This window comes from Schistocerca nitens, chromosome 2, assembly GCF_023898315.1.
Source record: "Schistocerca nitens isolate TAMUIC-IGC-003100 chromosome 2, iqSchNite1.1, whole genome shotgun sequence".
Classification (NCBI taxonomy): Eukaryota; Metazoa; Arthropoda; class Insecta; order Orthoptera; family Acrididae; genus Schistocerca; species Schistocerca nitens.
In genome coordinates, this window is record NC_064615.1 from 682,046,754 (window position 1) to 682,059,653 (window position 12,900).

Here is a 12,900-nt window from a genome sequence, read left to right on the forward strand (position 1 = left end):
GTAGTAGCAGTATATGACTTGTCTGTCTCCAATTTTAAGAATTCATTTTTATACACTTTTAAAATGCTCCCAGAGATCTATGTTTAATACATGACTGTACATAGGGATAGCTTTCTTTTATAGTTTCTTAGAAAAACAGAGGCCACTTTTTCATGTAATGAGAGGGAAAGCTATTTTCATTTTTAGAAATGACATTACTGTTCTTAAATGCTCTTTCACCATAAAAACATTTAGGATGTCACATAAACATTTCCCCTGTTGTTTCAGGTGGCTCAACTCTGGCAGTGATTGAGGTCTTGATCAGCTCAGTGGCATACGAGAAGAAACACCTACCATACACATTCCCGCCAGGTGCCACACACCACTATGGTTTCTCCATATACCTTGCATGGATGGTGTTTGTTTTCTTGTTATTTGCTGGTGTCTCTTTCATGATGTACTCTCGTAAACACAAAGGTGCTCGTGCTCCAAATGAAGAAATTGCAATGGCTGATGAACCCACTATCATTGGGCGGTAGTATTGGCTTTTGCTGGATGGGTGGAGCAGTGAAACTGTTTCATTCCTTTACTGGCAATTTGACAGAATCTTAACACAGGATTCATTGTGGCAATTCTTCTTTTTCTGTAGGAATGAACAGGGTTAACATTATCTAGTTAAGCCCTGAGTTACTTGCAATATTTGGAACATTATTTTCTTGCAGTGCTCTCTCTCAGATGTACTGTTGTTACAGTTTTAAGTTATTGAACATGAAGAGTACAAACATACAAGAAACTAATAACAGGCTTGTTCCTCAGGTTGCTTTGAAAACATCTGTCAATACAATGTTATGTCTATTTGTCAGACTGTACACTTTTGGGCAATATTGTGAATTGCTCATTTATATCAATGATGAGTTGGTGATTGTCCACAGCTAGTTTATGTCCATACTCAAAGTTTGGTTGTTTTCCACTCTGGAAAGATGAAATGAATATCTGTTTAAGTTAATATTAATAAATGGTTGCAGAATCAGTATTAGGTACCATTTATTGCTCATTACAGTCCAAACATATGTAGGGTCATTGTCAAGTGAGGCTGGACAAAAACTCTGCAGCACTATTAAAAGTTCATTTGTGTTAATAATTGTATATGAAACAAGGACATAAACATCTCCCTCCATGGAAATTGTTTAATTTCAAATATCCTTGGTGTCTGAGCAAGATTTTGCAAATGTTGACAATCACATTAACTGGTGTGGAACCACATCAGTCTTTTCTTTTATCTTTGAGAGCTTGTGAATCTTGCAGAATATTAGATCCACAAGACTGGCAAAATAATAAAGCCCAACAACCTTTTTTATAGTGATGGGTTTAAATCTGTGTACTTCAAGCACTATAAAAAGACATTTTTATGTATGTAACTGTTCTTGTTAGCTCAGAGCACAAGCAATTTGCATACTGAAATCTGGTCTAAATACAATTAAAAGGCCCAAAATTGTGACTGTTCCTACACTGATGTTCCTGATATAATACCTTCTGAAGGTAGCAGTTCCCTGCTGAATTTGTGTAGATGTTCAGTGATGCATTGCAATGAAACTGGTGTATCATCAGTTTTACTTTACTGTTTCTATAAACATTCTGGTGGTCCTTTCACCTGTGAGAGTTTAGCTGTTGTTATGTATTTTTGAGTGTTACCTGAAAGATAATGGCTAGTTTCACAGATGTACACATATATTTTATTGTGGACCAAATAGTTCTTTATTCTAAATTACTTTTCAAGATGCTCAATATCAAATTCATAATTGTGCCTGAGAGGTTATATACAACTATAATTGAAGGATTGTTAATGATTTCTTATGTGTTATACTTTTCCATGAAAGAATGATATTGTTGTTATGAAATTTCCCATTTAAGTTGCTGTGTTTCCTATGGGCAGTATCTTCTGATGATGGCCTGATCTCTTTTAATGTAGTACACACTACATCATAATGCATGAACTTTCTGTGAAATACATCAGAGTATTGTTTTAATTTTCAGTCATTTGTTGTTTACCAGGCTTTATTTTTAAGCATTACATACTCTTTTGTATTATTTCTTCTAAGAAATGTATTTCAGAAATGTAACAGGTTATTGTTTTGTTATATCCAAAAAACAATAAAGGATCATTGTGTGACACTGTGAAACATTATGTTTGATGTCAGAGAAGTTTTCCAGTAATGTGTTTTGTTTTATTTTACTTTTGATCCATCCACCAGTCTGTTACTAATTTTAGACCAGAACTATTGTACTACTTGTCTTGCAACATACTCTAAAAAGATGATAATGTGTTTTTAAGAGAATCATTATTGTAAAACAATATATTAAAATATGATCCAGCATACATTTACATACAAGTTACAAAGAATCACAACTTCTGAGTAATCCAGATCTATTTACAACCTTCTTTCTCAAAAGCAAAATGTAAATATTGTTCAGCTCTAAATTATTCACCTTGTCAACAAAGCTGAACCTGCAGAATAACATGGCTACTGATCTTATAAATGAAGTTTTCCACTACTTGAATGAAGAATAATGAATCAGTCTTGAATCTTTTAAATTTATGCAGTTCATCTTTCAATGTGGTTACATTTTTTTTAGTGTATTCAAAGGAGCTATACAGTACAGGACAGTCAGTGAATATAGTGAATACAAACAAATATAACTATATAATGCAGTGCAATATATTGATGAGAATTACAATGAATGTAAAAGACATTTTATTATTTTTGATCATTGTGTGCAAATGCAGTGAATGTGAAGGTTTGCATGTTTTTTGATCAACATCTTACATAGTCTTGGATTTTTCATACCGGACATAATGATACTGTATTCTGCTTTGGCCACCTAGAGATACTGGATCTGTTACCTACGGACATTTTTTCATGCAGTTATGTGAGAGACCTTTTTTATGTGTCTCCTTCTCTGAAAACACCTCCAGAGCCCACGATGTAAATTTCTAATGTGCTCCCATTGGTGACTCCACATACACTTCCAAGTGCGTGGCATGAAATGGATTATTGGTTTGATTTTGTCCATGTGACCAAGAGGAGTCATAGAAATCTGGACTACTTACTAGCGTTTACAAAAATCTACTGTGCAACATGTCAGACATGAGATTATGGTTGCCTATTCCAGATCCTTTGGAAAATCAATTGGTATATGGTATACACAGCCCAGCAATCAGGTAATTTTAGACACCTGCCTGTTAGAGGAGCTTTAACACTTATTTTGAAAGAGAATTACATAAAAATCAATGAAAATTAGGACAAGCAGGTAAATAAACAAAGCCACTGTAAATATTGAATATTTTCTTTTTCTAAACTTTACTTAATGTTATGATGCATTCTAATGTTTTTATACATCACAATGCACATTGATACACTCCATTACTTTCATAATGTTACATTTATACTATGTGAATCACTACACAGTGTGTGGTACTAAAATTCAGTATTGAATTCAAGCTTGATAGCAATACAGTCTGCTATATAAATTACATTTTCTATGACACAGTAGAGAAAAGTTTTGATTTTACTGGAACTTTTTGTTATATTTGATTGGTAGAAAGAACAATTTAAGACTTATTTTGTACTAAAAATACATAAAATCCAACAAAAATTAGAGAGCCTGTAACTTAGAAGTTGGCTTAGACTGTTTCAGGAACATTTCCATGCCATTACATAATTCCTCTCTCCAAACACTTACCACAGTACTGTGTTACTCCACAAAGGATATAGACACCCGAGCTTTTCTCTGCTGGGAATAGAAATTCATTACGTGGTTGCAATTAAATTGCTGGAAGCTGTTTAATTTGTTTTCTTTAGGTTAAAGCAGTTCACTGATGACAGATTTTATTTGTGTAGTGGAACTCTGCATGCATTGATGTAGTCTATATATATAAAATGAAAGTTTTGTGTTCATTACACCAATTAAATTCTGTCTTTGTCTGCCCCCCAGAAATAATTTCTTCTTGTGTAGATTCAATCCTAAGACAGATTTGGAGGAGTTTTTTCATACCCTTTATTGTCTCCTACTCTGTTCCATTATTACCCATTCAAGGTAGGATTGATATCCCAATCTTTCTAAAACTGATGAGCATACTACATCCCCAGCTTTTCTATTGCATTCTAGTCATGTAGATGTCATTCAAGACTCTGGACAGAAAGTATAAAACTGATCAAGGGATCATTTGGCTTGATGGGGTTTCGTAATCATGATATGCCCTCTACTCACCAGAATATCATTATTAATAATTTTTTATGTCCATGCATCTGGTAGCAGCACTACATTTAAAAAGAACTGATTATTCTTTTCCTCTTTTCCCCATTTAGCCATTTTTCATATCTGTAATGAAATGCAATAAAAAATTATAAGTTAGTTATATTCTAATTCACATGTTCATATAGTCAGAAATCAAAAGACTATTTTTTGTCTATTTTCACCTTAAAATCTTAGTGTGCTTTTCTCCATATTGTGTGTTGTCATGTTAATCTCATAAAATTCTTTGAATATGAGGAGGGTATATAAAGCATTCTTCTGCTCTGTTAGAGGAAACTCTCACCATCATGTAGAAATCTGTTCAAGGAACTGGGTATTCTAACCACTGCATCTCAGTACATTTATTCCTTGATGAAATTTCTTGAAAACAATACATCTCTATTTACAACCAATAGCTTGATACATATCATCAATACTAGAAATAAGAACAATCTACATAAAGACCTAAAATCACTTACCTTAGTTCAGAAGGGTGTCCAATATTGAGGAACACACATTTTCAATAAATTGCCAGTAACCAATAGAAACTTGGTTTCAGATAAAACAGAGTTTGGAAGACTTTTTGGTAGGCAACTCCTTCTGCTCTATAGATGAATATCTTAACAGGTACTGTTAGATCAGCTTAAGTAAAAATGTCTTTCAGATTTCAATTTTGACAGCACTTGGTCACATCAGTCCAGATTAGGTATTTTGTTAGATAAATTTAATAAGAAGTTCATAATTACCAGTATGTTTCATTCTGACAGTGTATTAATTCTGTAAATATTAGCAGTTCCAGTTGACTCTAATGATTCACTTATTTCAACAAACTCTTGACAAATGACCAGGGAAGCAAGTACTATATTCGAGAGTTCTATGTTTTTTATGTTATACTTTCTGACGTGTTCCACACCCATGAGAGTCATCTCATTTTTGGGTCTATGGAACAAAAACTGAATCTAATCTAATCTAACCCTTATCATAATATGGACCCTAAAAATTCACAGATGTATAGTAGCAAATTTAGGGTGTAGAAAAGATCACAACAGCTCTAGGCATCCTTTCCATTACTTACATACCCACAAAAATGTTTTCCTTCCATTCATTACTTAGTTTCCTACAGCTTTTATAACTTTGATTTCTGATTTTGTAGTATTAATGTGCTTAGCCCAGCATATGAGTCTAACTCTGTGATCTCAGTTACAACTATTTTGCCACTGTTTTCATAGAAATTAAATTAACTTCATAAAACTGCAGCCTGAAGCTTCCATCTAATATTCAAGGAAAAATATGCCACACAGGTTCTTATCATTGCATTTCATTTTCTCATGTACTTTAGTTCCCTGCCCTGCAATTATTTAATGGCACAGTTCAGGCACAACTTACCACAGAAATGCTACAAAGGCCACATGTGACACAGTACTGCCATGCTTTGCTCTTCTTCTCAATCTCATTTTTCCATTCAACAACATAAAATTACATAAATTATGCTGTCCTACCAACAGCTCCACATTAGTGTGTGTCTGGTCTTAATACTGCACATAATTATGAATCATGCACAGAAATAATTAACCTGAGAACAATGTCCCAAATGTCTTGTAAGACAATAATAATAATAATAATAATAATAGCCCCCGTGGAGGCCCGGGAAAAGAATAGGCCTCCGGTATGTTCTATGGTCTGCCAGTCGTAAAAGGTGACGAAAAGAACAATCCACTAATGGGGCTAACCCCCCTTTTAGTGTGATTAGTTGGTTCAGGACAGAACTAATGAAGCCTCATACAAGCGCTGTCATGGTCGGGGACGACGCTTGAACCCCATGCCCATCCACAATGGTAACGACACTGCTAGACACACAGAAAATGATTTAAATCCAAATAGAGGTGTTTTGCAGGATATGCTTCCTGCAACCACTCTAGAAGGAAAACAAAGACAGAGGATGAGATGGTCAGATGAAGTTAACTGACACCTCATGTTCTGTTATTACCAAGCAACAAACTTAGGAACCAACACAACTGGATACAGATCACAAGTATACACAAAATGTATTACCAGATACCCAGAATTAAAATTTTTAACAGAACAATGACTAACTGATCAGATCCGTGTAATAATCAAAAATAACAGGATACCCCAGTCAGAATTACAAAACATCAAACAACAAGTACAACAAACACTGGAACAAAATGATGTGCAATCAGAAGAAGAAGAAAATACAGTAATGGACTCAAACATCAAACATCCCAGAGCAAACAAACAAAGAACACCACGCATCAATTAAACAATCAGAGGAAAACGACATCTTAAGATGGCCACCAGAACAAGCACAAATAGAGCATGAAGTGACACACATGTTATATATAGAAGAAAAATTTCAGCTAACATATATAGAATACAAAGACACAAATACAGACATTAGACCATTCTTGCATAGATCACCAAATAACCCACAAGTCGAAACAACAATAACAACTATCAACACAATCATACACAACAAAATAAATGAAAATACAACTATGAAAGAGTTACAGCTACTGGTTTATATAGGAGCACTCACTACACTAAATATACACACTAGGCAGAGATCAGAACAAACCAACACACAGAAGAAACCCACAAAACCAGCATGGCAACACAGGCTACAGATCAGAATAGAAAAACTGAGAAAAGACATCAGACAGCTAACACAATTTATAAGAAATGAAATATCAGACACAAAACGAAAAAGGTTAGGTAAAATCTCACAACAAGAAGCGATAGAGCAATTAGATGAAAAGAATCAGAAATTACAAGCATTGGCCAAACGACTTAGAAGATACAAAAAAAGTGAAAATAGAAGGAAACAAAACCAAACATTCAACACAAACTAAAAGAAATTTTTTCAGACAATAGATAACACACACATTAAAATAGACAACCCACCAAACATAACAGACATGGAACACTTCTGAAGCAACATATGGTCAAACCCTGTACAACATAACAGGCATGCATGGTGGATACAAGCAGAAACAGACACATACAAGATGATACCACAAATGCCCGAAGTGATAATTTTGCAACATGAAGTCACCCAAGCAATTAATTCTACTCGCAATTGGAAAGCTCCTGGAAAAGATAAAATAGCAAATTTCTGGCTAAAGAAGTTCACCTCAATGCATTAACATCTAACTAAATTATTTAACATATCTAAAAATAAAGATGATGTGACTTACCAAACGAAAGTGCTGGCAGGTCGACAGACACACAAACAAACACAAACATACACACAAAATTCAAGCTTTCGCAACAAACTGTTGCCTCATCAGGAAAGAGGGAAGGAGAGGGAAAGACGAAAGGATGTGGGTTTTAAGGGAGAGGGTAAGGAGTCATTCCAATCCCAGGAGCGGAAAGACTTACCTTAGGGGGAAAAAAGGACGGGTATACACTCGCACACACACACATCTCCATCCACACATAAACAGACACAGCAAATTATTTAACAGTTACATTGCAGACCCATACACATTCCCTGATACACTTACACATGGAATAACATATCTGAAACCTAAAGATCAAGCAGACACAGCAAACCCAGCAAAATATTGCCCCATAACATGCCTACCAACAATATACAAAATATTAACTTCAGTCATTACACAGAAATTAATGACACATAACAAAACAGAACAAAATTATAAATGAAGAACAAAAAGGCTGTTGCAAAGGAGCACGAGGATGTAAAGAGCAACTGATAATAGATGCAGAGGTGACAGATATATCAAGCTAAAAGTAAACAAAGGTCACTACACTATGCATACATTGATTACCAAAAAGCTTTTGATAGTGTACCCCACTCATGGTTACTACAAATATTGGAAATATACAAAGTAGATCCTAAACTGATACAGTTCCTAAACATAGTAATGAGAAACTGGAAAACCACACTTAATATCCAAACAAATTCAAATAATATCACATCACAGCCAATACAGATTAAGCGTGGAATATACCAAGGAGACTCATTAAGTCCTTTCTGGTTCTGCCTTGCTCTGAACCCACTATCCAACATGCTAAATAATACAAATTATGGATACAATATTACTGGAACATACCAACACAAAATCACACATTTGCTATACATGGATGATCTAAAACTACTGGCAGCAACAAATCGACAACTCAACCAATTACTAAAGATAACAGAAGTATTCAGCAATGATATAAATATGGCTTTTGGAACAGACAAATGTAAGAAAAATAGCATAGTCATGGGAAAACACAATAAACAAGAAGATTACATATTGGATAACCACAGCGAATGCACAGAAGTGATGGAAAAAACAGATGCCTATAAATATCTAGGATACAGACAAAAAATAGGAATAGATAATACAAATATTAAAGAAGAACTAAAAGAAAAATATAGACAAAGACTAAGAAAAATACTGAAAACAGAATTGACAGCAAGAAACAAGTCAAAAGCTATAAATACTTATGATATACCGATATTGACCTACTCATTCGGAGTAGTGAAATGGAGTAACACAGACCTAGAAGCACTCAATACACTTACACGATCACAATGCCACAAATATAGAATACATCACATACATTCAGCAACAGAAAGATTCACATTAAGCAGAAAGGAAGGAGGAGGGGGATTTATCGACATAAGAAACCTACATTATGGGCAGGTAGACAATTTAAGAAAAAAACTTTAAAGAACGAACAGAAACTAGCAAAATACACAAAGCAATCACTCATATAAATACATTGGCTACACCACTGCAATTTCACAACCACTTCTACAACCCTTTAGATCACATAACATCAACAGATATGAAGAAAGTAAATTGGAAAAGAAAACACTACATGGCAAGCACCCGTATCATCTACCACAGCCACACATCGATCAAGACGCATCCAACACATGGCTAAGAAAAGGCAATATATACAGTGAGATGGAAGGATTCATGATTGCAATACAGGATCAAACAATAAACACCAGATATTACAGCAAGCATATTATTAAAGATCCCAATACCACAACAGATAAATGCAGACTTTGCAAACAACAAATAGAAACAGTAGATCACATCACAAGCGGATGTACAATACTAGCAAATACAGAATACCCCAGAAGACATTACAATGTAGCAAAAATAATAAATCAACAACTTGCCTTACAACATAAACTAATAAAACAACACGTTCCCACATACAAGTATGCACCACAAAATGTACTGGAGAATGATGAATACAAATTATACTGGAACAGAACCATTATAACAGATAAAACAACACCACATAACAAACCTGACATCATACTCACCAATAAAAAGAAGAAATTAACACAAATAATCGAAATATCCATACCCGATACAACAAATATACAGAAGAAAACAGGAGAAAAAATTGAAAAATACTTCCAGCTGGCTGAGGAAGTCAAAGACATGTGGCATCAGGATAAAGTTGACATTATACCAATTATACTATCAACTACAGGAGTCATACCACACAATATCCACCAGTACATCAAAGCAATACAGCTACATCCAAACTTATATATACAACTGCAGAAATCCGTAATTATTGATACATGTTCAATTACCCGAAAGTTCCTAAATGCAATATAACATATACTGTACAGTTAAAAGGAAGTCACACTTGATCAAGGTCTGCGTCACTTTCCATTTTTAACCAGACATAATGTCTGAAAAAGGAAAGAATAATAATAATAGTAATAAATCAGAACTGTACCTCTTCAGCATCAAATAACGTATTATCTTGGCATTACACCAATGATATTTCAATGTGCTACAGAATTTGGTATGCTGTTATTATCCATAGCATGCATTCAGCAATTGGATAACATTAATTACAAAAACAGATTTGTGCTGAAAAGAAAACATCAAAACTTCATTCTTTTTAATTGATAAAATATATTATAGAATATTGTATAAGACTCAAGTGGAAATGAACAATGCTGCATTTTTTGCAGTATCCCAGTAACAGATTTGGTAAAGTAAGGAGATAATAAAATTTAGTACCCATACTTTTCAAAGACATGCAAGTAAAGGGTATGCCTAGATCATATCAACACTGTTGATTTTCACTTGTACTTAAATGAAGTTTACTTTCATAACAGAAATGAGAATCAATACTGATTAGTATGAATTGGAAGAAGAGAATAAATGAGGTTTCAAAAAACATGTATAACTTGGTTGAGTTAACAAATGTGTGTCTCGGAGACATTATCAGAAAGGTTTAAGCTGCAGGAGGGTAGTCTACACAATTTTTTCATTTTCCAAGCCTCAACTTGTAAGGTGTAATGAGACACTACATGCAACAGAAAGTGTGTTCAGTGAGTATAAACTTTCTATTGTTAGATCAATGTAGAATTATGCTGATATTTGCAGCTAATAATATGGATCAGTTGTAGATGAAATGCACAAAACAATAAGATAGAGAAACATCATTTCTGTGTTCTAGTGCAAAAGCTATAAAGTAAAATGTTTATGTAACTTGAAAAAAATTAAACTCGTATTTACTCACTAGTACTCCAATAACATACCGGGGGATCAAAAAGTCAGTTTAAATTTGAAAACTGAATAAATCACGGAATAATGTAGATAGAGAGGTACAAATTGACACACATGCATGGAATGACATGGGGTTTCATTAGAACCAAAAAAATACAAACGTTCAAAAAATGTCCGACAGATGGCACTTCAACTGATCAGAATAGCAATAATTAGCATAGCAGAGTAAGACAAAGCAAAGATGATATTCTTTACAGGAAATGCTCAATATGTCCACCATCATTCCTCAACAACAGCTGTAGTTGAGGAATAATGTTGTGAACAGCGCTGTAAAGCATGTCCGGAGTTATGGTGAGGCATTGGCGTCGGATGTTGTCTTTCAGCATCCCTAGAGATGTTGGTCGATCATGATACACTTGCAACTTCAGGTAACCCCAAAGCCAATAATTGCATGGACTGAGGTCTGGGGACCTGGTAGGCCAAGCATGACGAAAATGGTGGCTGAGCACACGATCATCACAAAACAACGCGCATAAGAGATCTTTCATGCGTCTAGAAATACTTTTTTTTGTTCTAACAAAACCCCATGTCATTCCAGGCATGTGTGTTGATCTTTACCTCTCTATCTACATTATTCCATGGTTTATCAAGTTTTCAAATTTATACTGACTTTTTGATCACCCAATATTTGCTTAACCATCTTCAAGACTGAGAACTCATTTTAAAAGAATGAAAAATACCAAACTACTGCTACAGTGTGACCTAAGGGCACTGGACATTTTTTGACTAGCTGTTACTGTGCAGTCAGTATTGTGGTGGAGGAGGATGGGTGGGTGAGGGTGGGGGGAACAGCATACATGTCATTCACTTTTAGACTGTCCACAATTTCAGTAGCAATGGAACAGTGGATGACACATATACAGCATACCATGTTTGTGTGATACCTTGCTTACATTTTAATGACACAGCGTCAAGTTGCTATAATCTTGAAAGCTGTCATTAAGCAAAATATAGTTTGATTAACGAATGCTTACTGGCCTTAGCTGTGAGTAACTGCTGGCAGAGTTCAAAATTGCATTTGATAGAAGGGCTGCCAGTTGTATGATATAATTTTTTGTAAGTGAATACATATATGGAAATATAGCAACAAAAAATAATCAGTTATTGATAATATAATGTAAATGGATAGATAAAAAATTACTCACCAAGCGGCCTCAGCGGAACACACACACAAAAAGATTTAGCTTTTACAAGCTTTTGGGGTCAGTGGCTCCATCTTCTGGCAGAAGTGTTGAAGGGGAAGGAATGGGGTTGATGGAAAAGAACTGGAAAATATATATATATATATATATATATATATATATATATATATATATATATATATATATATATATATATATATATATATAACTTACCAAACGAAAGTGCTGGCATGTTGATAGACACACAAACAAACACAAACATACACACAGAATTCAAGTTTTTGCAACCAACAGTTGCTTCATCAGGAGAGAGGGAAGGAGAGGGAAAGACGAAAAGATGTGGGTTTTAAGGGAGAGGGTAAGGAGTCATTCCAATCCCGGGACGGAAAGACTTACCTTAGGGGGAAGAAAGGACAGGTATACACTCGCACACACACACATATCCATCTGCATGTACACAGACACAAGCAGACATTTGTAAAGGCAAAGAGTTTGGGCAGAGATGTCAGTCGAGGCGGAAGTACAGAGGCAAAGATGTTGTTGAATGACAGGTGAGGTATGAGCGGCGGCAACTTGAAATTAGTGGAGGTTGAGGCCTGGTGGGTAACGGGAAGAGAGGATATACTGAAGAGCAAGTTCGCATTTCCGGAGTTCTGACAGGTTGGTGTTAGTGGGATGTATCCAGATAACCCGAACGGTGTAACACTGTGCCAAGATGTGCTGGCCATGCACCAAGGCATGTTTAGCCACAGGGTGATCCTCATTACCAACAAACACTGTCTGCCTGTGTCTATTCATGCAAATGGACAGTTTGTTGCTAGTCATTCCCATATAGAAAGCTTCACAGTGTAGGCAGGTGCTGTCACACGTGGCTCTGCCTTTTATCGTGTACACCTTCCGGG

The 12,900-nt window shown here is 35.1% G+C and overlaps 1 protein-coding gene across 1 annotated transcript in view; it reads left to right on the forward strand.

Annotated features, from left to right (window-relative positions):
- LOC126235246 (uncharacterized) overlaps window positions 1–2,193 on the forward strand; it is a 295,068-nt gene extending 292,875 nt beyond the window's left edge. The window contains exon 4 of the mRNA XM_049943977.1: window positions 268–2,193. Coding sequence (XP_049799934.1) covers window positions 268–518 — 251 coding nt within the window. The 3' untranslated portion in view covers window positions 519–2,193. The remainder of the gene's footprint in view (window positions 1–267) is intronic.
- The last annotated feature ends 10,707 nt before the right edge of the window (window positions 2,194–12,900 follow it).